The 23,508-nt window shown below is 44.1% G+C and overlaps 1 protein-coding gene across 3 annotated transcripts in view; it reads right to left on the bottom strand.

Moving 5' to 3' along the window:
- Nucleotides 1–23,508, bottom strand: part of ccdc66 (coiled-coil domain containing 66) — a 93,651-nt gene that overhangs the window by 29,071 nt on the left and 41,072 nt on the right. For all 3 annotated transcript variants that reach the window (XM_086001629.1, XM_086001628.1, XM_086001630.1), the window contains 8 exons: nt 20,661–20,803; nt 17,720–17,899; nt 16,086–16,217; nt 13,551–13,813; nt 10,284–10,368; nt 8,759–8,920; nt 6,857–7,001; nt 6,602–6,727 (listed from right to left, as the gene is read on the bottom strand). In XM_086001629.1, the coding sequence (XP_085857755.1) occupies nt 6,602–6,727; nt 6,857–7,001; nt 8,759–8,920; nt 10,284–10,368; nt 13,551–13,813; nt 16,086–16,217; nt 17,720–17,899; nt 20,661–20,803 (1,236 nt within the window). The remainder of the gene's footprint in view (nt 1–6,601; nt 6,728–6,856; nt 7,002–8,758; nt 8,921–10,283; nt 10,369–13,550; nt 13,814–16,085; nt 16,218–17,719; nt 17,900–20,660; nt 20,804–23,508) is intronic.

Genomic DNA, 23,508 nt, shown 5'->3' on the forward strand with positions numbered 1-23,508 from the left:
GAAGCACTGGTGTGGAGGGTGGCATCGTCGGAGCAGATGCGGCGGAGATGGAGAAACTGGGAGAATGGAATAGAGTCCTTACAGGAGGCGGGGTGGGAGGAAGTGTAGTCCAGGTAGCTGTGGGAGTCAGTGGGCATGGAGTGAATGTTTGTCAATAGCCTATCCCCAGAGATGGAGACAGAGAAGTCGAGGAAGGGAAGGGAAGAGTCGGAGATGGACCATGTGAAGGTGAGGGAAGGGTGGAAATTGGAAGCAAAGGGAATTACATTTTCTAGTTCAGGGCGAGAGCAGGAAACAGCACCGATACAGTCATCAATGTACCGGAAAAAGAGGTGAGGGAGGGGACCCGAGTAGGACTGGAACAAAGAGTGTTCCACATATCCCACAAAAAAGTAGGCATAGCTAGGACCCATGTGGGTTCCCTTAGCAACACCTTTAATTTGGAGGAAGCGAGTTGAGTCAAAGGAGAAGTTGTTCAATGTGAGTTCAGCCAGGCGGAGGAGGGTGGTGGTGGATGGGGACTGGTTGGGCCTCTGTTCAAGGAAGAAGCGGAGTGCCCTCAGGCCATCCTGGTGGGGGATGGAGGTGTAGAGGGATTGGACGTCCGTAGTGAAAAGGAGACAGTTGGGGCCAGGAAACTGGAAAAGTGGCGGAGGGCGACGGAAGAGTCACGGATGTTGGTGGGAAGAGACTGGACAAGGGGAGAAAAAATAGAGTTGAGATAGGAAGAGATAAGTTCCGTGGGGCAAGAACAGGGTCTACCAGGGCAGTCCTGTTTGTGGATCTTAGAAAGGAGATAGAAGCGGGTTGTGAGGGGTTGGGGAACTATGAGGTTGGCGGCCGTGGAGGGAAGATCTCCAGAGGAGAGGAGGTCAGTGACGGTCTTGGAAACGGTGGCTTAATGTTCAGTAGTGGGGTCATGGTCCAGGCGGGGGTGGTAGGAGAATGTGTCGGAGAGTTGGTGTTCAGCCTCCGCTAGAGGTCGGTTCGCCAAACAACAGCACCAACCTAGTCAGCCAGTTTAATGACAATCTTGGGGTTGGATCTGAGAGAATGGAGTGCTGCACGTTCAGAGGGAGGTAGACTGGAGTGAGTGAGGGGGGCAGGGAAATTGAGACGGCCGATGTCATGGCGGCAGTTTGCAATGTAAAGATCTAGAGAGGTTAAGAGGCCAGAGGGAGCGCTCCACGTAGAGCGAGAATTCTGAAAACAGGAGAAAGGGTCAGCTGTGCGGTGGGGGGAGGCGACCAAAAAAGTGGGCACGGAGACGAAGGCAGCGGAAAAAGAGCTCAGCATCATGCAGAGCTCGAAATTCACTGAGATGGGGGCATAAGGGGATGAAGCTCAGGCCTTTGCTGAGGACTGATCGTTCGGGGTCAGAGAGGGGAAGGTCAGAGGGGATAGTGAAAACATGGCAGGGGGTGATATTGGAAGAAGGGATGGGGTCAGAGGAAAGTGATGGGGAAGAAGGTTCCCGAGGGGTGTTGGTGTAGCTTGCAATCTTTGACACCTGAAAAGGAAGAAAAAAAGTTTTTTGTTAAAGCGCCGGATGAGGCGAAGGATGAAATGGAACTGCGGACCAGGACAGCTTTGAGATAGAGTGAGTCGGTGCTGCTGAAGAGAGAGGTCGAGTGTGTTCATGTGGCGGCGCATAGCATTCAGTGTGGCTCTCGGGATATGGCGAGAGCAGTAGTTCGAGGAACGCTGAATATCTTGGAGATATCTGTAGTCCTGGGTGGATCCAAAACACAAAGGGTGGAATTTCAGTTAGAATCCACGTGGAGTAAGTCGGAGCCGGAGACAGCTACTGAGGAAAGATATGTGGCTGTGAAAGTGAGTTTTGGTAGATACCTGATCAAACACGAGAAGGGAGACAGAAAGCAATGAAGATGAACAAGGTAAAAGAGACAAATGGAAATCCTGTCGGAGGGAAGAACAGAACTTCTTCAAGGTAGGTATTCTTAGAAGAGAAGTGGCAGTGAATTAAACACTAATACAGAAGCAAAATACTGCGGATGCTGGAAATCTGAAATAAAAACAGAAAATGCTGGAAATACTCAGCAGGTCAGGCAGCATCTGTGGAGAGAGAAACAGAGTTAACGTTTCAGGTCGATGACCCTTTATCAGAACTGGAAAAAGTTGGAGATGGAGATGGAACAGTTTTTTAAGCAAGTGCAGGGACAGGGAAAGGGGGGAGGGGAGGAAAGAACAAAAGGGAAGGTCTGTGATAGGATGGAAAGCAGGAGAGATTGAGAGACAAAAGGAATGATGGTGCAAGGCAAAAGGAGATGGTAATGGGACAAGTTAAGAAACAAAAGATGGTTCTAGATGAAGTGTAAATGGCACTGGCAGAATGAAAGACAGCTGCCATGTGAGAGAGAGAAAAAAAATGGGAAAAAAAGATAGGGGCAGAGGTTATGGTCTGAAATTGTTGAACTCTATGTTGAGTCCAGAAGGCTGTAAAGTGCCTAATCAAAAGATGAGGTGCTGTTCCCGAGCTTACGTTGAGCTTCATTGGAACAGTGCAAGAGGCCGAGGACAGTGAGGTCCGAGTGGCAGTGGAGCAGAGGATTAAAGTGACAGGCGACCGGAAGCTCGGGGTCACTCTTACGGACTAAACAGAGGCGTGCCGCAAAGGTTCACTAGCCTGTGAGGAAGGGATTGTCCTACAAGGAGAGTTTGAGTAGACTATGCCTATACAGGTAGACTACCCTTTATCCAGACTTCTGAAAACCGAAACCCTCTAAAAACCGAAGGTTTTTTCGTTCAGCGTAAGTCGTGCGTACGACTTACGCTGAACGAAAAAACCTTCGGTTTTGAGAGGGTTCCGGTTGCGGAAGTTCAGATAAAGGGTAAGTCGTGCGCACGACCCCCCCGCCAGCCCCGACAACCACCGACCCCGCCAGCCGCCGACCCCGCCAGCCCCGACAACCGCCGACCCCGACAACCGCCGACCCCCCCCGCGGACCCCGCCGGCCCCGACAACCGCCGACCCCGCCGGCCCCGACAACCGCCGACCCCGCCAACCGCCGACCCCCCCGCCGCCGACCCCCCCGCGGACCCGACAACCGCCAGCCCCGCCAGCCGCCGACCCCCCCGCCGGCCCCGACAACCGCCGACCCCGCCAGCCCCGACAACCGCCGACCCCCCCCCCCCCCCCGCCGGCCCCGACCGACTTACGCTGGGCGTCAGCGTAAGTCGTGCGCACGACCCCCCGCCGACCCCCGCCGACCCACCTTCCGAAATCCGAAATTCTCCTTTATCCGAAACTCGGCTGGTCCCGAGGTTTTCGGATAAAGGATAGTCTACCTGTATTCCTTAGAGTTTTGAAGAATGAGAGGTGATCTCATTGAAACATATAAAATTCTTAAGGAGCTTGACAGGGTCGATGCTGGGAGGATGTTGCCCCTGGCTGGGGAGTCTAGAACTAGGTGTCACAGTCTCAGAATAAGGGGTCAGCCATTTAGGACTGAGATGAGGAGAAATTTCTTCTGAGAGTTGTGAATCTTTGGAATTCTCGACCCCAGAGAGCTGTGAATGCTCAACGTTGAGTATATTCAAGACAGAGATCAATAGATTTTTGGATACTAAAGGGACTCAAGGTATATGGGGAGAGTACGTGAAGGTGCAGTTGAGGTAGAAGAGCAGCCATCATCTTATTGAATGGCGGAGCAGGCTCGAAGGGCCAAATCACACTACTGATTGCAAGTATACAAATTCACTGGATTTTTTGTGCGACGTCGTATTCTGCCACATCACCTTCCCTAACAATATGAAACACGGCCTTTGAAATGATATTTCCACTAATAGAGCATTGAGCACTGTTTTCACACTTGCTACTTTTGGGAGTTTGTTTAATAGTCCAGAAGTCGATAAACTATTTTGTATACCATTTTACTTCAAACCATTACTAGCTACAGTATATAAGTGTACTACAGCTATAACACTGGCTTCTATCTGACAATGTGGAAAACTGCCCAGGTATGTCCTGTCCACAAAATCCAGACAATTACCGTCCCATCAGTCTACTCTCAATCATTAGCAAAGTGATGGAAGGTGTTGTCAACAGTGCTATCAAGCAGCACTTACTCACCAATAACCTGCTCACTGATGTCCAGTTTGGGTTCCACCAGGACCACTCGGCTCCAGACCTCATTACAGCCTTGGTCCAAACATGGACGAAAGAGCTGAATTCCGAAGGTGAGGTGAGAGTGACTGCCCTTGATATCAAGGCAGCATTTGACCGAGTGTGGCATCAAGGAGCCCTAGTAAAACTGACGTCAATGGGAATCGGGGGGAAATCTCTCCACTGGCTGGAGTCATACCTAGCACAAAGAAAGATGGTTGTGGTGGTTGGAGGTCAATCATCACAGCCCCAGGACATCGCTGCAGGAGTTCCTCAGGGCAGTGTCCTAGGCCCAACCATCTTCAGCTGCTTCATCAATGACCTTCCCTCCATCATAAGGTCAGAAGTGGGAATGTTCGCTGATGACTGCACAGTGTTCAGTGCCATTCGCAATTCCTCAGATAATGAAGCAGTCCATGCCCGCATGCAGCAAGACCTGAACGATATTCAGACTTGGGCTAATAAATGGCAGGTAACATACCTGCCACACAAGTGCCAAGCAATGACTATCTCCAACAAGTGAGCGTCTAATCACCGCCGCTTGTCATTCATCAGCATTATCATCGCCGAATCCCCCACCATCAATATCCTGGGGGTCACCATTGACCAGAAACTTAACTGGACCAGCCACATAAATACTGTGGCAACAAGAGCTGGTCAGAGGCTAGGTATTCTGCAGCGAATGTCTCACCTTCTGACACCCAAAAGCCTTTCCACCATCTACAAGGCATAAGTCAGGAGTGTAATGAAATACTCTCCACTTGCCTGGATGAGTGCACTCAAGAAGCTCGACACCATCCAAGACAAAGCAGCCCACTTGATTGGCACCCCATCCACCACCTTAAACATTCATTCCCTCCATCACCGGTGTACCATGGCTGCAGTGTGTACCATCTAAAAGATGCACTGCAGCAACTCACCAAGGCTTCTTCGGCAGCACCTCCCAAACCTGTGACTTCTACCACCTAGAAGGACAAGGGCAACAGGCGCATGGGAACACCACCACCTCCAAGTCACACACCATCCTGACTTGGAAGTATATCGCTGTTCCTTCATCGTCGCTGGGTCAAAATTCTGGAACTCCCTCCCTAACAGCACTGTGGGTGTACCTTCACCACACGGACTGTAGCGGTTGAAGAAGGTGGCTCACCACCACCTTCTCAAGGGCAACTAGCGATGGGCAATAAATCTGGCCTTGCCAGGGACACCCACATCCCATGAACAAAAAAAACCCAAGTTATTGTTTTTCCAGGTAGCTGCCATATGAAAGAGATTTTAGAACCATATGATAAACACAGGTATTGTTTCAAACTATGTACCTTGAAATTTTGAATTCACAGCAATATTTCAATTAGTTAAAATTCATACTGGATTTTATGCCAAACACAAAATTTCATAGTACAGGTAGACTATCCTTTATCCGAAAACCTTGGGACCAGCTGTATTTCGGTTTTTGGAATTTTTCGGATTTCAGAAGGTTTTCATCTCCGTATCCGACAACAAACACTGTTGCTTAGCAACAGCTTGTAAACACTCGGGCCCTGCCTTGGAAGCGTCTCTGAAGCTGTTGCTAAGCTACAGAGCCTCTTTCCACAGCCTGACTGTTTAAAAAAATGCTAGGGGAAGAAAAAAAATGCTAGGGGAAGAAAAAAAAACTAACAAAACGGCTGCTGATTTCTGCCGTTAGATCGAGGTTTCCGGCTCCCCCTGCTCCGTATCTGAATTCCTTGACTTAGTGGGGGTCTGGGGCTCGACTGCCGCCAGTTGTGGGAAAGCCAGATATCGTCTGACTCCTACACTAAGCTGGCCCGCAAATCAGGTCGGTGGGGGGGGGGGGGGGGGGGAGGGGGAGAAAAGACTATCGGACGGGCCGCTGTATTGTTGGGTTCACTCTCCCGGTACCTCCTTCACACTGCCCGGCTCGGCCTGCAATCTCCTACCCAGGAGGGAACTCTGTGACCCTCTGCCCTGCTCACAGGGAAAGGCAGAGCTCCCGGACCACTCCTGTCATGTTTGGCGCCACTCGGGTCATGTCGTGCGCACGACTTACGCTCCACGAAAAAACTTCGGTTTTTAGAGATTTTCGGAAGTGCGGATAAAGGATAGTTTACCTGTAGTACTGTTGCCCCTACTGAAATTAACCATGCATCCTTTTACATGCATGTTGATTAGGAAAATGGGTACTTCAATATAGTATAGCCAATTATTAACTGCAATGTTTAAATTTGAAAAAAAGCTAAATTTTCTTTTAAAATGATGAGCATACATACATATTGCACTTGGTACAATTCACTGGCAAACAACATTTCCGCATCTATTGGTATAGCAGACCAATGGGCTGAAGTGCTTGCGAGATAAAAATTCAGTGGTCTTGTAAGCTGACCAGGCGTAGTCTTAAGATGACATTATGGTCATACGCAGTCTTATGGTTTCATAAAATTCACCAGCAAGTTTTTTTGCTAAACAAATACTGACCAGTTTGGATACCCCTGTCTTTTCTGGGAGAGTCCTTTTCCATCGTGATTTGTCCCACTACCTCGCTAACCTCTTCACAAACAAGATGACTAGGTGCTGTACAGGAGCTCATGCAACTTATAGTACCTGTTAGTCAGAAATAATGTCGTCAACCAAAAGGAAGTGAAAAAAATGAGAACAGTATTTTCTACATTCTTCGACAACAGCGGAATAACAACCACAAACTCTAAAATCTACCAGTTATCTGCTACGTGCCTTCTACATTCTTCTGAAGATTTGAAATGTCATGTCCTTTGCGAACCAACTCTCTTATGCGCTGTTCCTGTTTCTGCCTTTGTGCCTCTTCTTGTGCCCTCTGCATAGTTTCATAAAGCCGATTGGTTTTACGATTATGAAGCTCCTAGAAGATCAAAGATGTCTTAAGATCAGATGAATTTTTTAGTATTGCTTATAATAAACAAGGATGCTAATGTTTGAACGAGAAATTCATAATTAATCGGTGTTGAGAATCATTCTATTCTCAATGAATAAAATGAGAACAAGATTCCATTGAGGTGGAAGATTTACAATCATACATTCTTCAGACGTGGGACCACTTCTCAATATATATCGATTTGGACTTTGACATAGGAAACACAATCTCAGACATCGCGGACAACACAAACGCACTGGGGAAGGTCTTGGGGCACTATTTTAAAGGGCAACAGGAGCAAACAAATGGACAACTTAGCCTTGATTTTTCACTACTGTGGAATCAAGGTGCATATTCGGTGGATGGGAGCACCACGTGACACAAGGATGCACTCCTGGCCTCAGCCAATTTATCCACGGTCCGGGCTATTTGTACTTTTGTAGGCCTCCACTCAGTATCCAGCTGGATGGGGACCAGATTTGGCTGTAGCAAGTGTTGGAGGCCTTCCACAGCATCTGTGCTGCCTGTTGAACTTTTGAAAAACATTATTTTTAATATAAGAACACACCTAAGCCTATGCAATCAATTACATAGGCTTTTTGGTCCTTTAACATTTAAACAGCCCTTCCACTGCCCTTGCGCCCCACTACAGGAAACTTTTTTTTATCCGGCACGGACGGGACCGATGTGGTGCCGGTTCATCAAAAATTCCGGATAACCGAAAGCTATAGTAAAAGGTACGGAGCTGAGAGCTCCGTATAGTGGAACAAACCCTGTTGCTTAGCAACAGGTTCAAAACAATGGCCACAAGTTGCAAGCGTCTCTGTAGCTTAGCAACAGCTGCAGCCACACCCTTGCACAGCAACACATGGAGGAAGGCAAGTAATAAAAGCTACCTGAACCTACTCCTGAATTTTGCCGGTTAACCGACATTGCCAGTTATTTAGGTGCCGGTTAATCGAAAGTTTCTTGTACAAACAAAAAAAGACTGGATTTATTTTGCACTTTTCATATTCTCAGGACATCTCAAAGTCCTTCACAGCCAGTGAATTACTTTTAAAGTGCAGTCACCGATGTTTTGTAGGCAGATATAGAAGCCACTTTGGATACAGCAAGATCCCACAAACAGCAAATGAGATGAATGACCCATTAATCGGTTTTGGTAGTGTTGTTTAGGGGAAGAATGTTGGTCAGGACACTGGAAGAACTCCCTCCACCTGAACAGGTAAACAGGGCCTTAGTTCCACACCTCATCCAAAAAACAATGCAGTACTCTCAGGACTGCACTAAAGTGTCCACCTAGATTTTGTGCTGAAGTCATGGAATTGGGCTAGAACCCAAGACCATTTGACACAAAGGCAACTAAGCCAGCTAACATCTAAAAGCAATACGGAGTACTGAGTTAAGTGTTGAGACAACAAAATGATTTTAAGTCAAAATCAGAAGGTTGGTATTACCAATGTTCCCTTTAAGCTGTGCAGTTCTCTGGAGGTCCCACACAGGCGGCTCACCAGCTTTTAAATGGAAAAACCACGTATGTGCGGAATTTTAAATGGGCTGTGCAGCCCGTTAAAGGGGCCGCATGGCCCCCAAAAAATTACAGGGAACATTGGTTATTATTGATCAATATGCTACCTATAAAAGGATTAAAATGTAAAGTAGTGTTTTGGGTGCAGGCCAGGTAGTATATTGCTCAACTGGAAGTTCCTCCCATAACATTAAATGAAATGGCTAATAACACCTACTTCTTTTTCCCTTTGTGTCCGAGTTTCTTCCTCATATTGTTGTCTCAACCTTTCTCTCTCCTTTGCCAAACGAAGTTCCTCTTTTAGTTCTTCTTTTCGTTTCTGATCCTCTTCCAGTTGCTTCTGTTTGCGGCGCTCCTCCACCTGAATTGCTATAGCTTTCTAGAGCACAAGATTAAAGAAACATTAGCTATCATGTTGTGAGAAATTGAGAACTCCCCATTGTTCCTCTTAAATATCACTACATAGGTTTTCACAAGATCCAAAGAATGGAAAGCAGAGTGATAGAAGACTTTTTTCTATTCAAGTGGCAGGAAAACTAGGTGATTCTAGTTTCTCTCACATATTGTTGTCTCAACCTCTCTCTTTTGCCAGAGCTCCTCTTTTTGTGATTGTGATCCTCTTCCAGCTGCTTCAGTCTGTGAAGCTCCTCCACCTGAATGACTGTAGCTTTCTAGAGCAGCTGTGTGGTTTGTGCTCCTTCGTGTCAAGGATGAATAGACTGTACTTCAAAATAACTGGGATGGTCTTGATCATACCAAACTCGGGAAACTCTGCTCATCACAAGTGGGAGGAATGTCAAGGTTGTTCCAGAGTGGCGAGTTTGGAGATATGGCCAAAAGTATGTAAAAGTCAGAAGTGTCTCTTCAGATCCAAGTAATGGGTCAACTGCTGTATGAAGCCAAAGATACAGCATTGCTTGAGAAGCGGAAAATTGTCTAAGGATAGATGCCACAGCATCTTCAGTTATGTGGAGAGACTAGAGAAGCTGGGATTGTTCTCTTTAGAGCAGAGAAGGTTAAGGGGAGATTTAATAGAGGTGTTCAAAATTATGAGGGATTTTGATAGAGTAAATAAGGAAAAACTGTTTCCATTGGTGGGTGGGTCGGTAACCAGAGGATATGAGATTTGAGATTATTGGCAAAAGAAGCAGAGGGGAGATGAGGATAATTATTTTTACACAGAGAGTTGTTATGATCTGGAATGCACTGCCTCGAAGGGTGGTGGAAGCAGATTCAATAGTAACTTTCAAAAGGGAATTGGATATATACTTGAAAAGGAAAAATTTGCAGGGCCACGTGGAAAAAGCAGGGAAGTGGGACTAATTGGATAGCTCTATCAAAGAGTAGCAACAGGCATGATGGTCTCCCTCTGTGCTGTAAGATTTTATGATTCTTTGGCATATTGACCAGAGATCAACTTATGCATGGATTGTAATAAATATTGTTTTGTCTCTGGGATGTAGAGATGGGTGCAAAAACAAACAAAAGAATGAGAAATCTGCTAGAAATTTTGGCATCAATGTCACTTTTTGGGCCCTTTCCTGAATTCTGGCCCAATTCCATAAAATGTTATTCTTTAACTTAATGCTATACAGGAGTAATCGAAAGATAATTCTACACATTGACAGCAGAAAATAATGTGCCAATAAACTATAAATAGCAGGAAATAAATCTGCTACAAAAATTTAAATCCTGTATGCCCAAGATCATTGAGTTTGTTAAAAACAAGGATAATACGTTACCTGGTGTTCTAGTTGCTTCTTTCGACGTAAATCTCTTTCCTCAATCTGTGCTGGGTCCAACAAAGCAGTCATGGATCGCAGAAAGCTGAAATGTAACATTAATGCACAATTTCTAGTATTCTCTGTAGAGCCTGTAATGTTGAAAACTTGGGAAAACTAACGAATTACATGTACCATCAGATAAATGTATTACTTGACTGTCAATTAATTGACCGTCAATTGTGTGAAACCACAAGTCACATATTCTACCAGTTTCTCTGTTGATTAATATAATCTTGAGGCAGTATTATTTTTTTAATTATCTGCAAGAACACTTTAACCCTTTTAACTCACTATAGCTGTCTGTTGCTATTATAGTTGTTCTTTTGGTTGGGCAGGTTGGATATTTTTGGCTGCAGATTTCTTCATTGTTGTCAGTAATGCTATTTGGTGGTTTGTCGGGGGGGGGGGGGTGGGGGGGGGGAAAGGAGAAGCAGGATTTTGGTGCATATGGATAAAACTAGTCTTGTGCCTCCCTCCAAACACAATCTGTGAGGAGTGAACAATGCAAACGAAATCATATTCCAACATCTGTGATCTATTCCTAGAACGACAAACTTGATGGCATAGAGGTAGCTTCAGAATTGTGTCAAAATACTGTTGTGTCATTTTCCAGAAATGAAAAAGCTGTCGTCTGAGCAACTTCAGATTCAAATTGGCCAAATTCAAATCAATTCTATTTTGAAACTACTTATGAACTCATTGCTGGTCAATAACCAGTATACCTCAAAAAGCTTAGAAGACAACAGAACTACAGTTAGAAAAGTGCTTCTGTTGAGACAAACAACTGACCACCAAACAAAAGCGCTGTGTGATTAAAAACAAGAGCCAATTTTCCAAATTGAACACAGCAGCTGTGGGAATGTTGCAGTGAGAGCATTGAGCCCACCTGAATTAGGCACAGTCAACCCCAATGAACCTTCCCGAGTCAGGCTTCATTACACATTCAACAGCAAGTTACTGCCGTGTAATGTGCCAGTGAGTGGGAGCTCACAGTTTTATGTTCGATAATTAGTGGGAGTGGACAAAAAGATTTGCAACACTTGCTGAAAGTTAGATGCGTGAAAATGGAGGAACAGCAAGTCCAAACACCAAAGTTTCTTAATGCAGTGAGGCACAGGAGAGTTACCCTTTTTGGAACTGCAAAGCATCCTCCCCACAGGAGAGGACACCAAAATGCCTGGGAGAGATGGCATAAAGGAACAATGATAGATTCAGCATTAAAAACTGCAGCCCAGTCAAGATCATCCAAAGTAAAGCTATCCATCATATTATACCAAATAGATGAGCAAAATATGCATACCACAAGGTGTTTCCTCCCACTCAGAGTCCCTAACAGCCATTTGAATTCTTCTAATGCATACTCATTCGGTAGCAGGGCACAAATTGCAATTGAAACCCTTGGCACACTGGTATCCTAAACTACCTTCACACAAAAATTCCTTCCGACAAAATGTGGTTGTATATGTGCAAGTAACATGTGCTCACACCCATAATGTGGTGCATTATGTGCTCACACCCATAATGTGGTGCATTATGTGCTCACACCCATAATGTGGTGCATTAAAAAAAAATTGCTATCTCAGCACTGGTGTTTTATGCAATCATTTGCGGCTCTGGAGTTCACCCTGCAAAGTATGACTGAAGTTACGGATGACCACTGAACTAAACTGAAATCTTCCATGGAGCACCCAGTGAAGAAGGTGCTAAATCCAGTTGGAACACCTCTCGAATGCTCAGGCTGCTTCCTTAGGTTCCAAAGTACAACTATCCACATACTGGCCCAGAGGTCTGCATACATGGGGCCAATGGATATGCTAATTAGTGACGAGCAGTAGGGCACGGCCGGTTTGGCATGGATTAGGCTGCTGTCGCTCACGACAACAATAATATCCAACCACACCTGCAAAATGACAAAAGATGTGCATAAAAAGACAGAAGAGATCAGCCATTGCAGCATTTAAACATGGTGGCAAAACACATGGATATTTAGGGCCATCTCAATCGGCTCCCACTGAACCCAGCAGCCAACCAAATCACTTACTCTTACCAGTGAAGATCACTTAGAAAGAGCACAAGATTAGGATGTAGAACACATAAAACATACACAATCATAGGAAACAATAGGGTAGAAACCATCAAGCATACCTGCATTGACCACTGCAGGACAATAGATTGGGGTTACTTTATTACTTTGTGCAGAGTTTCTTTCTGTTGGTGCAGAAGAAAATGCCAGCAAATGCCAACTTTCATCTTGTGCCACTAAAACCATAAACCATGAACTATTGCTATTGGGCACCTTCAAAAGGAACACCCCCCCCCCCCCACCCCAGTACTAATTTCACAATGACTTGCCAAATGGCACTGGACTCTGCAGTTTGCAATTAGGTGCTCCAGCACGCTGAAAGTGGAGTGACATTTGATACTGTAGGAACTGCTTTACAGATCCTTCTCTTCTTTAAGGATCTTCTAGTTCTGCTGAACTCTTGAAAATACAGTTTTTCCCTCTATGATAACGGAAACAATGATTCAACTGCTTGTCTAATAACAATGTTTCCCTGTGTTCTGATTCAAAAAAACAAATAAAAATCCAACCAAGAAACCTACCTAAAAGGTCAGTGTTGCTTCAAAAGCTTTTTTTGCATGTAGTTCAACTTTAAATCCTGGTGTGACTGGGCAGAAATAATTTCCTGATCCTTGTAAACCGAATCCTGCCAGTTAGACCCAGTCCATCAACTTGAAAATTAGTCCTAATGAGTCTTAGCTGATTTCAGCTGGGATGGAAATAAGGATGCTACAATAATTATCAGCACTTCTGGGCTGAGGTCAGCCAGGCCTCTACTCCTGACTGCAATCCAGAAGTTTGCTGGTGCCCATGGAACAATACCTCAGTATAAGTCACGATCGCAAAAGAGGAAATAAAAGTGGAGAAAATTGGCACGTGTCATGAAATGTTTAAAAGGTTGTTTGCTACAATTTTCTTTATAAAGTGCGCAAGTTAGATGGGTGAGTACATCTGACAAAATACACCAATATGTTCCACATATTGAAAATTGTCACTGACTGTTCTTTTCTCTGCTGTCAGCCACAAAAATCAAAATTCATTAATATGATTCCAAGTAGATTATATGGAATGTGACTCTGTAAGAGGAGGAGTTATTTGAAAAATTAAACACTATCTACACCTCTATTACAGTAGGATATGAAGGAACTGTAGCTGAACCTAACCTGGCCTTCTGTGTGTTAGACAGCAGCTCAGATCCCGGGTCAACAACTATGCTCCCTGTATTTTCTCCAGTGGAAGAGTTATGATGACTAAGTGCAGGAACAGCCTGAGCAGGAAACTGCTGCAAGTCACTTTGTTGCCCATTCCCCGATTCAGGTGATTTTTCCAGTGTTGATCCACAAGTGTTTAAAGAAACTGGAGTCTGCTGGTTAGGTTTTTTCTGGTAAGAATCAAAGTGCACAGCCCATCTGTTGTGATCGTCACCCTAGTAAAACAGAAGACATGCAATGATTGATAGTCAGAAAGACATGGGGGGAATTTTAACCTACCCCACCCGGTTGGAACAAGGTGGCGCTTAGTTAAAATAGCTGTGCAAAGACTCGCCACCCATTCCCACCTGATTTCCGCATGCCGCCATCTGAGCTGAGCCATGCTTGTATGCGGCCAAGGTGCCTGCAGGGCTCGGGTGAGAGCCTCATTACTAGCTGCAAGTGTCATTAGGACTCAAATGGCATTTTAACGGCCTGCTGAGAGGGATAGCCGCCACGCACCCTGCTCAGTAAAACCTGGCGAGGGTGAACAGGGGGCCGTCAAATGCAAGTCAAAAAACTTTCCTTAGTGGGGCCAGGAGGAGCAGAGCTTCTCCGGGCCCCAGCAGGAAAGTCTGGGCCTCTGCTGCCACAGGCTACCCCCCCTTCGCAGATGCGAAATGGCCTCGATCCCCTCTGCATGTCTTATTTTGAGAGTTGGTTCAGGAATAAATCAAGTAAGGAATTCAGAATTACTTAGATCAACATTTCAGAAATGCCAAAGGCCCAATTCAGTCAGTCAGGTATGTCCCTAATTTTTTTAAAGAATATCTGACAATATAGAATATAAAAAATAGGAGCAGGAGTAGGCCATACAGCCCCTCGAGCCTGCTCCGCCATTCAATAAGATCATGGCTGAACCTCTACATCAACTCCACTTTCCCGCCCTATCCCCATATCCCTGGATTCCCTTAATGCCCAAAAATCTATTGATCACTGTCTTGAATATCAACTGAGCATCCACAGCCCTCTGTGGTAGAGAATTCCAAAGATTCACAATTGTCCGAGTGAAGAAATTGCTCATCTCATTCCTAAATGGCTGACCTCTTATCCTGAGACTGTGACTCCTAGTTCTAGACTTTCCAGCCAGGGGGAAACAGCCTCTCAGCATCTACCCTGTCAAGCCCTGTAAGAATTTTATACTTTTCAATGAGATCACCTCTCATTCTCCTAAACTCCAGCGAATATAGGCCTATCCTATTCAATCTCTCCTCATAGGACAACCCTCTCATCCCAGGAATCAGTCTGGTGAACTTTCGTTGCACTCCCTCTATGGCAAGTATATCCTTCCTTAGGTAAGGAGACCAAAACTGTACACAGTACTCCAGGTGTGGTCTCATCAAAGCCCTATATAATTGCAGTAAGACTTCCTTACACTTATACTGCAACCCCCCGCAATAAAGGCTAACATATCATTTGCCTTCCTAATTGCTTGCTGTACCTGCATGTTAACTTTGTGATTCGTGTACAAGGATACCAACATTTACTAGTCTCTCACCTTTTAAAGAGGATTCTGCTTTTCCTCTCTTCCCACATTATACTCCACCTGACACCTTCTTGCCCAATCACTTAACCGGTCGAAATCCCTTTGCAGCCTCCTCGAGTCCTCCTCACAGCTTGCTTGCCCTCCTAGCTTTGTATCGTCAGCAAACTTGGATATGTTACACTCGGTTCCCTCATCCAAGTCATTAATATAGATTGTTAATAGCTACGGTGCAAGCATGGATTCTTGCGGCACTCCACTAGTTACACCCTACCATCCCGGAAATGACCAGTTTATTCCTACTCTCTGTTTTCTGTCAGTTAACCAATCCTCAATCCATGCTAATGTATTCCCTCCAATCCCATGAGCCCTAATCTTGTGTAACTACCGCGTGTGTGCCACCTTATCCAATGCCTTATGAAAATCCAAATATACTACATCCACTGCTTCTCCCTTAACTAGCCTGCTAGTTACACCCTCAAAAAACTCTAATAGGTTTGTCCAACACAATTTCCCTTTCATAAAACCGTGTTGACTCTGCTTAAATATAGTGATTTTCCATGTGCCCTGTTAACATGTCCTTAATAATAGATTCTAGCATTTTCCCCACTACTGACGTCAAGCTAACTGGCCAGTAGTTCCCTGTTTTCTCTCTCCCTCCTTTCTTGAACAGCGGGGTTACATTTGCTACCTTCCAATCCATGGAGACCGTTCTAGAATCTAGGGAATTCTGGAAGATCAAAATCAATGCATCCACCATCTCTGCAGCCACCTCTTTTAAAACCCAAGGTTTTAGTCCCATTAATTTCTTCAGTACTTTTTCCTTTACTAATATTAATTACTTTAAGTTCCTCACTCTCATTAGACTCTTGGTTCCCCACAATTGTACGTTCTGTGTGTCTTCATATATCTTATTAATAGTTGTGTTCAGGTGTATTACTATGCTTTTATTTATTAAGATATACCTCTGAATATTTTAACTTTTCTTGTAGCTTCCTAATTTTTTCTTCCTCTCTTTGTTTATCCAGTTCTTGAAGCCACTTCTTTTGTTGTTCACGTTTTACTGCACTGAAAGGATGCTCTAGTGGTGCAAATTCCTGTGTGATACCAAAAGGAAGCACTTCAAAATAATACTCTCAGACTAAATTAACTCAAAAACATGCAGACATTCTATTACTTATGATCTAATCGTTTTAAGCTGTCAAACTATCAAATGTCAAATGTTGGAACTGGGGTAAATGATAGGCTCCCATTCTACAATGTTTGCACTGATGCATATTTTAGGCCACTGAAGTTCAATTCTGTATGTACAGCATAAATATACTAGACTCAGAAAACTAGCACCCTTTGTTGCCTGGAGACAAGCAGGATGGATCAAAGGATGCACTTTGACCAGTCCAGATACCTATATAGGAAGTCATATGTCTGATATATCAATCTAAAATACACAACTATACTCTGGGACAGAGGAGTGAATTTGAATTTTCATACCAGTTTAAACTAGTGTGTTTACACTGCAATGCATAATATACAGTGAAACTGTATTTACGGTGGTATAAACATAGTAAAATATATTGGCATGGAATTTGCAGTCAGTGGAGAAGAAAAGGTGTCGAGAATTTGGGGTTTTCCGACGCAGAATTCAAATCAATGGAAGTTAATGGGGATTGCCAGCGTAGAGCTGCTATGACGTCAACAAGCTGTCTAAGCAGCCAATCAAAATGTAGAATTCTCAAGACAGCGAACCAGCTCCTAAAATTCTAACTTTTTAAAATGAGAGGGAGAGCGCACAAAAGATTGGGGCTCTCACATGAGGAAAAGGCAAACCTGAAATAAGATAAACAAACTTTTAAAAAAATTGTTTAAAGTTTCTTTAAATTTTTTTATTTTTATGAAAATGGATAAATTTGACACTGCACAAAATTAAAATTAGTTTTTCAGGGCCATAACCTTTGTTTAGCAGTCAATACGCTGTTAAAACCCCAGTTACACCAAATCCGAAAAGGTCTAACTTTTAATGGGGTATTTAACAGCGGAATTACTGCAATTGAATTGAATTGAATTGAAAAGAGCCAGTGTTTGCGTCAGTTTCCATGATGAGAAATTACACTGATTGCCGGCTCTTTGGGGTGGGGGGTCCACAGCGCAGCCTGCGGAGGAGCAGTGAATGACAGACCGCAATTTCAGGATTTCCGCATCAGGCTGCGCATGCGCTAAATCCTGAAGTTGTGGTCAGTTTCAATGGCGAAATGACGGCGAACGCTGCCGGTTTGCTGTCATCAGGACTGCAAATTCCAGGCCATTATAATATTTGATAGCACTTTGGCAAAATGACATCAACATGGCTTTGATAAATTCAAGTAATGCATTGTCCATATATTGGACTAGGGAACAAGCTTAGTGGTAGCATTCCAGCTTCAGACTCAGAAGGTGCAGGGTTCGAGTCCCACACCAGACAGTCCTCGCAAGTGGAGACCAGCTCCGAATTCTGGATTGACATCCAGCGGGATACTCACGCGCGTGCGCACCCCCCCACCCCGTTCCCCCCACATTGTATGGATTATGGAAGAAGATGGGGAGAAGAAAAAGTACCTCTTACCCCGAGGACAAAGGCTGAACGGATGGCAGCAGGTAAATCTGGAAAACTAAAGCTAGAAGCTTTACCGACGTTACCATCTGAAGGAACAGTTGTATTCGTAGTCTTCGCCACAGTGGGGGCGGTGCTAATCACTCGACCGTCAGTATATGGACCGGATGCAACTGGTAAAGTTGCTTGCGACTAAGAAAAAAGGAGGCAACAATCTGCAATCTCATTTTCTGCACAATACTGGATTATGCCAGTGTTATTGGTTGTACAAAGTTAAATTAAAAGAGAAACATTCATTCCAGATTTGACAGAAATGCTTGACAAACACATTTCCACAATGAAGAACCTTTTGCAGGCAATTGTTCAGATACTGATCCATCAAAGTTTCAATGTGTCAGGAGGCTATATTTTAGTCAGGGAAGGACGATTACAAAATAGTCCACTATTGCTTAAAGAGCAAATCAACTATGTGCCATCTTCTGTGTTTGAGTTTAGTGCTTTTGAAATTCTCTGAAGATTTACAACATTTTCAAAAAACGTTTTAAACTTCCAAACAAATTTGAAATTTGGGAAAGTATATAGAAAAAGTACCCTCTTGAAAATCCAATTTGCTAAATTCAGACCTAAAGAAACACAGGTAGATTTTGACATTTAATGTAATTTACAAATTTTCCCACCCTTCATGACATGTCAAAACAACAATGCTTCTCCCGAGCCATCCTTCAACACAACTAGGCCCCTGAAAACAGATGCTCACCTCTTGTGAGGCAAAATTCTACCAGAGTCAAATTAATCCAGGCCCTTTGCTTGCTGTAGCTTGCGGACTTGGACCTCCTCAGCTACAAATAAGCCCACACTATAAATTTCTAGTGCCAGAGTGTCCATCAACACACTACTGGTAATCATTGACCCCGTCCCTTTTTATGGCTCTGTCAATCAAAACCATCGCCCCAGGCTGGCCTGATTCTTTGATCTGTGCCAGATGAGTTGGAACTACCTGTAACTACTGTGAAGACATATCAGAACAAAAGATACTGACAAAGTAGCTTTTTCAAGTTCAGTACTTACGAACTGCTGCACTCTCACAGGTGCCTTTTTTTTTTAAAAAGATGAGGCCCCTCTGCTCTCTCAAGTGGAGGCAAAAGATCCATGGTACTATTTGAAGAAGAACAGGGGAGTTCTCCCCAGTGCCCTGGCCATTATTTATCCATCATTGGGAGAAGGGGAAGTGCAAAGAGACCTGGGTGTCCATGTGCACCAGTCGCTGAAGGTAAGCATGCAGGTGCAGCAGGCGGTTAAGAAAGCAAATGGTATGTTGGCCTTCGTAGCAAGAGGGTTCGAGTACAGGAACAAGGATGTCTTGCTACAGTTGTACAGGGCCTTGGTGAGACCGCACCTTGAGTATTGTGTGCAGTTTTGGTCGCCTTACCTGAGGAAGGACGTTCTTGCCATGGAAGGAGTGCAGCGAAGATTCACCAGGCTGATACCTGGGATGGCAGGAATGACGTATGAGGAGAGATTGTGTCGATTGGGCTTATACTCGCTGGAGTTTAGAAGATTGAGAGGGGATCTCATCGAAACCTATAAAATTCTGTCAGGCCTGGACAGACTAGATGCAGGAAGGATGTTTCCGATGGCCAGGGAGTCCAGAACCAGGGGTCATAGTCTAAGGATAAGGGGTAAGCCATTTAGGACTGAAATGAGGAGGAATTTCTTCACCCAGAGAGTGGTGAACCTGTGGAATTCTCTGCCACAGAGGGTGGTGGAGGCCAGTTCATTAAATATATTCAAGAAAGAGTTGGATATATTTCTTAAGGCTAAAGGGATCAAGGGATATGGGGACAGGGTACTGAATTTGGATGATCAGCCATGATCTCATTGAATGGCGGAGCAAGCTCGAAGGGCTGAATGGCCTACTCCTGCTCCTATCTTCTATGTTTCTATCAACTAACATCACTAAAAAAAAATTATCTGGTCATTTGTCTCATTGATGTTTTCAGGACGTTGCAGTGTGTGATTTGGCTACCACGCTTGCCTACATTATAACAGTGATTACATATCAAAAGTATTTAATTAGCTGTGAAATGGTTTGGGATGTCCTGAGGTTGGAAAAGGCACTATATAAATGTGTGTTCTTTCTTTCTAACATAGATTGCCTACCAAGTACAGTACTTTGAATACTTGCAGTGGCCAGCCAGTTATCAAAGACACTTGAGTTTGCAATCAGTCAACATTAGCATATTAAGCTCTCTTATCTGTTCAGAGGCAGATATATGAATACTAATGTACATAGGCCAGCAACACCCAGCTAGGTTCTAGCAGTTACATATTGCTTGGCTATTTTCTGAGTGAACCTATGTTTTTAACCCTTCATATGCTGTTACTAGTAAGATTTAAAATCAATAATCTAATATCCGCAGTAGAGAACCATCAGTCAAGCTCGATCCTATCTTCACCTAATGACTAACAAAGTGTACTTCCAGCAGGGGTCTATAGCTAACAGGAGCAGAAATATTTCACGCTTTGATCAGAGAAGTAAAAGGTGTCATAACACTTTGTGGTCATCCAATATATTTCTCGCAATGTTTGCCTTCCACTGTGACTGAATAGACCATTGTATTATTTTACTATACTAGATTAACATGGCTCAAATCCATTTCCTGAACTTCCCAGTGTGACGACTAGGGAAAATATCCAAGAATGAAATTGAGCAAAACAACATTTCCGTCTGTGTGTATTTGCAAAACAAAACATTTACAGCAACATTAGCAAGCAATGCTATGGCAACTAGAGCCAGACTTCAGATTTAATTAAAATAAACATTTGCCTACATTGCTTCAGTAAGAGAGAGAGAAAAAAAGCAAAAAACAGGCAGGGAGAGAGACAGAAAGAAAGAGACAGGAGAACATGTAGAAGGAGGAGAGATAACATTTAAACAAATTTTTACCCTTACCTTTTCTTCATATGTCGCAAGTATCTTCTCTGCGTTGGATTGTATGGGTGCCCCTGCACCAGGCCTTCCCCACGGATTCCACTCCAAAAATTCTGAAGTTGCATTATCTTTTTGTAACTGTTTCTTTAAAGCCACTTGTTCATCTGCAGATTAACCACCAAAAATAGACAATTATATCAGACAGCCACATTGGCAGTATTATTGATCCTGAAAAATCAATTTTATGGTCAAAGTTTTCTCCTTTTTTTTTTAAGATGGGCAGAGAAAGAAGAATTTTCTTACTCATCAAGACAGAGGACGTAGTAGTGGAAAACTGAGAATATTTAAACTTTGTGTGTGTAAGCACAGGCTGGATACTACTTAAACTTCCATACATTATCCTAACAACTTGCCTTAAATGTAACCTCTGAACAGTTAGCATGAATACAGAAGTGTGACATTTCCATTTCCAGTTTTAGCCAGCTTTACTAAAAGTTAGCCACAAAAGTCACAATATGAACCTACTGCAGCTTGTTAAAAAGCACCTCATCACGTCCCAAAAATATCCCACAACAAACAAAAGCTTGCATTTACAGTACTGTATATAGCACTGTAACATAGAAAAACATCCCAAAGCGTTTCACAGAAGCATAATGAAACGAAAATAGACATCGAGCCAAAGGAGATATAAGAACATAAGAAATAGGAGCAGGAGTAGGCCATTCGGCCCTTCGAGCCTACCCCACCATTCAATAAGATCATGGCTGATCTTCTGCCTCAACTCCATTCACCGGCCCTATCGCCATATCCCTTGATGCCCTAACTAGTCAGAAATCTATTAGTAGGACTGACTAAATGCTTTGTGAAAGAGGTGGGTTTTTAAGGAGCATCTTAAAGGAGGGGAGGGAGGTAGTGTGGCACAAAGGTTTAGGGAGGGACTTCCAGAGCTGAGGGCCTAGTCAGCTGAAGACAATGCAGCCGATGGTGGGGCCAAGGGAGTGGGGGGTGCACAAGAGGCCAGAGTTGGAGGAATGCAAAGTTCCTGGATGGTTGTAGGATTGGAGGCAGTTACAGAGATGGGGAGGGGTGAGGCTATGATGGGATTTGTACTAGGGTCTTCAGCTTCCAGGACGATCCTAGAGCATTGGATGGTTTTAGCAGAGGAGCGAGACCCAGTAGAGCTTTACGTGGTCCAGTCAGATCTGGGGATGGATATTTAAACCAGTCGTGTACCAGGTACGTTCAAGTTTGCACCTCTTGGACTTGAGGGAGCGAAGTTGGAAGCTGTGCCTGGAAGAACTACTGGGATGGGAGACTGTGAAGCTTTTTGTTTCGGAGAGGAGAGCATCAAAGATGGAGGCAAAAGATTCATCGAGTAATCAACAGCTGTAGAACTATCATGGCAAAATGAAGGGTCAAAAGCAAGCAGCTGGGAGTTTAAGTGCAATTGTAAGCGACTTGGGGGCGGAAGAGGGGAAAGATGCAGAAGGAGGCGCGGTCAAGGGGATAGCCGTGAATATGTGTAGGCGTGTTTATGTAGAGGAAGATGATTAGGGAAGATAGGAGGAGGTCAGTGAATTTAGAAGAGAGAGGGCAAGAGGAGCGGCGATCAAGAGTGAAATCACCAACGATCAGGAGTCACTTGGTGCAGAGGCTGAGGGAAGAAAGGAAAGAGGATATCCCAGTGAGAAACTAGAGGTTGTGGGAGGCTGTAGACAACAACAATTTTAAAAAGGAGAGGCAAGAACAGGATGCTCCAAGGAGGAGAAAATACCAGAGGAGTGAAGAGGGGGGTGGAGAGTAAAAAGAGGTCAAGGCATGACTTGGCAATAAAAATCACTGCCACAGTGGCAGTTTGGTGGGGAGATGGTGGAAAGGATAGCCATGCAGGGAAGCTTCAGCAAGAGGATAGGTGTTGTCACCTGCAAGCCAGGTTTCAAAGCCAGGATGCCAATATGATCATCCGCAATAAGGTCAAGGATGGCAAGGACCTCATTCGCAAAAGTGAGCTGATATTTTCCTATATTTCTTACTGTAGCCTCTTGTCACCACTCAGTCTCCTACAGCTGGTTGGACAGGATGGTCTCAGTCACAAATTGCTCCAACATCACTTGGTGAACATTTCTGTTGACCAACTCTGATGAAGGGTGAAATGAAGCTAACCATTACCAATTTTTCCTTCTCTACAACATGAAATATACAATTGCAATCCTCCATATAGTTTCACTGCTAGCAATTATTTTCAAGGAGTGGCACATGCGTGTTACAAGACCAGAGGTTATTTCAAATGTTCTTGCTTCAGTGGGAGCTCAGAGTAGTCACAATAGATAGGATTATTGGAGATTATGCTCATCAAAACCATTTGTGTGAATGGATCCAAATAAAACACACTTGCACATCATGTATTTCAAATTATATGGAAGGAAAACAAAAATGCTACCACTTTACAGGAAGAGTAACCACAGAGAAAGAGCAAGTAACTAAACGGTGTTTCTTTTTTGTTACATTTCATGAACATTAATGTGGATCCTCAAAACCTCAGAAATTTTGAAAAATATTTTGTGCCCATTGGTCTGTTTCCACAGAAATACGCAGAAGTTACAGTGTGGAAACAGGTCCAATTAATTTGTGTTGCCGATCATCATCCATGCAAGCAAATAGTCTTAATTACATTTGTCCACCCTATTCCTATATACCTTTATCCTCTTTTCCTTCATCCACCTATGCAACTTGATCTCGAATGTTGACAGTTTCTGCCTCAACCACTAACCGTGGAAGTGAATTTCACAGCCTCACTTTCTACTACCTGTCCCACCGAAACTGTCACGGTGACAGAGTGCTTCTTATTGCTAAGTCACACCGTGGCCTC

This window comes from Somniosus microcephalus, chromosome 11, assembly GCF_052327205.1.
Source record: "Somniosus microcephalus isolate GS21.2 chromosome 11, FLI_Smic_1.0, whole genome shotgun sequence".
Classification (NCBI taxonomy): Eukaryota; Metazoa; Chordata; class Chondrichthyes; order Squaliformes; family Somniosidae; genus Somniosus; species Somniosus microcephalus.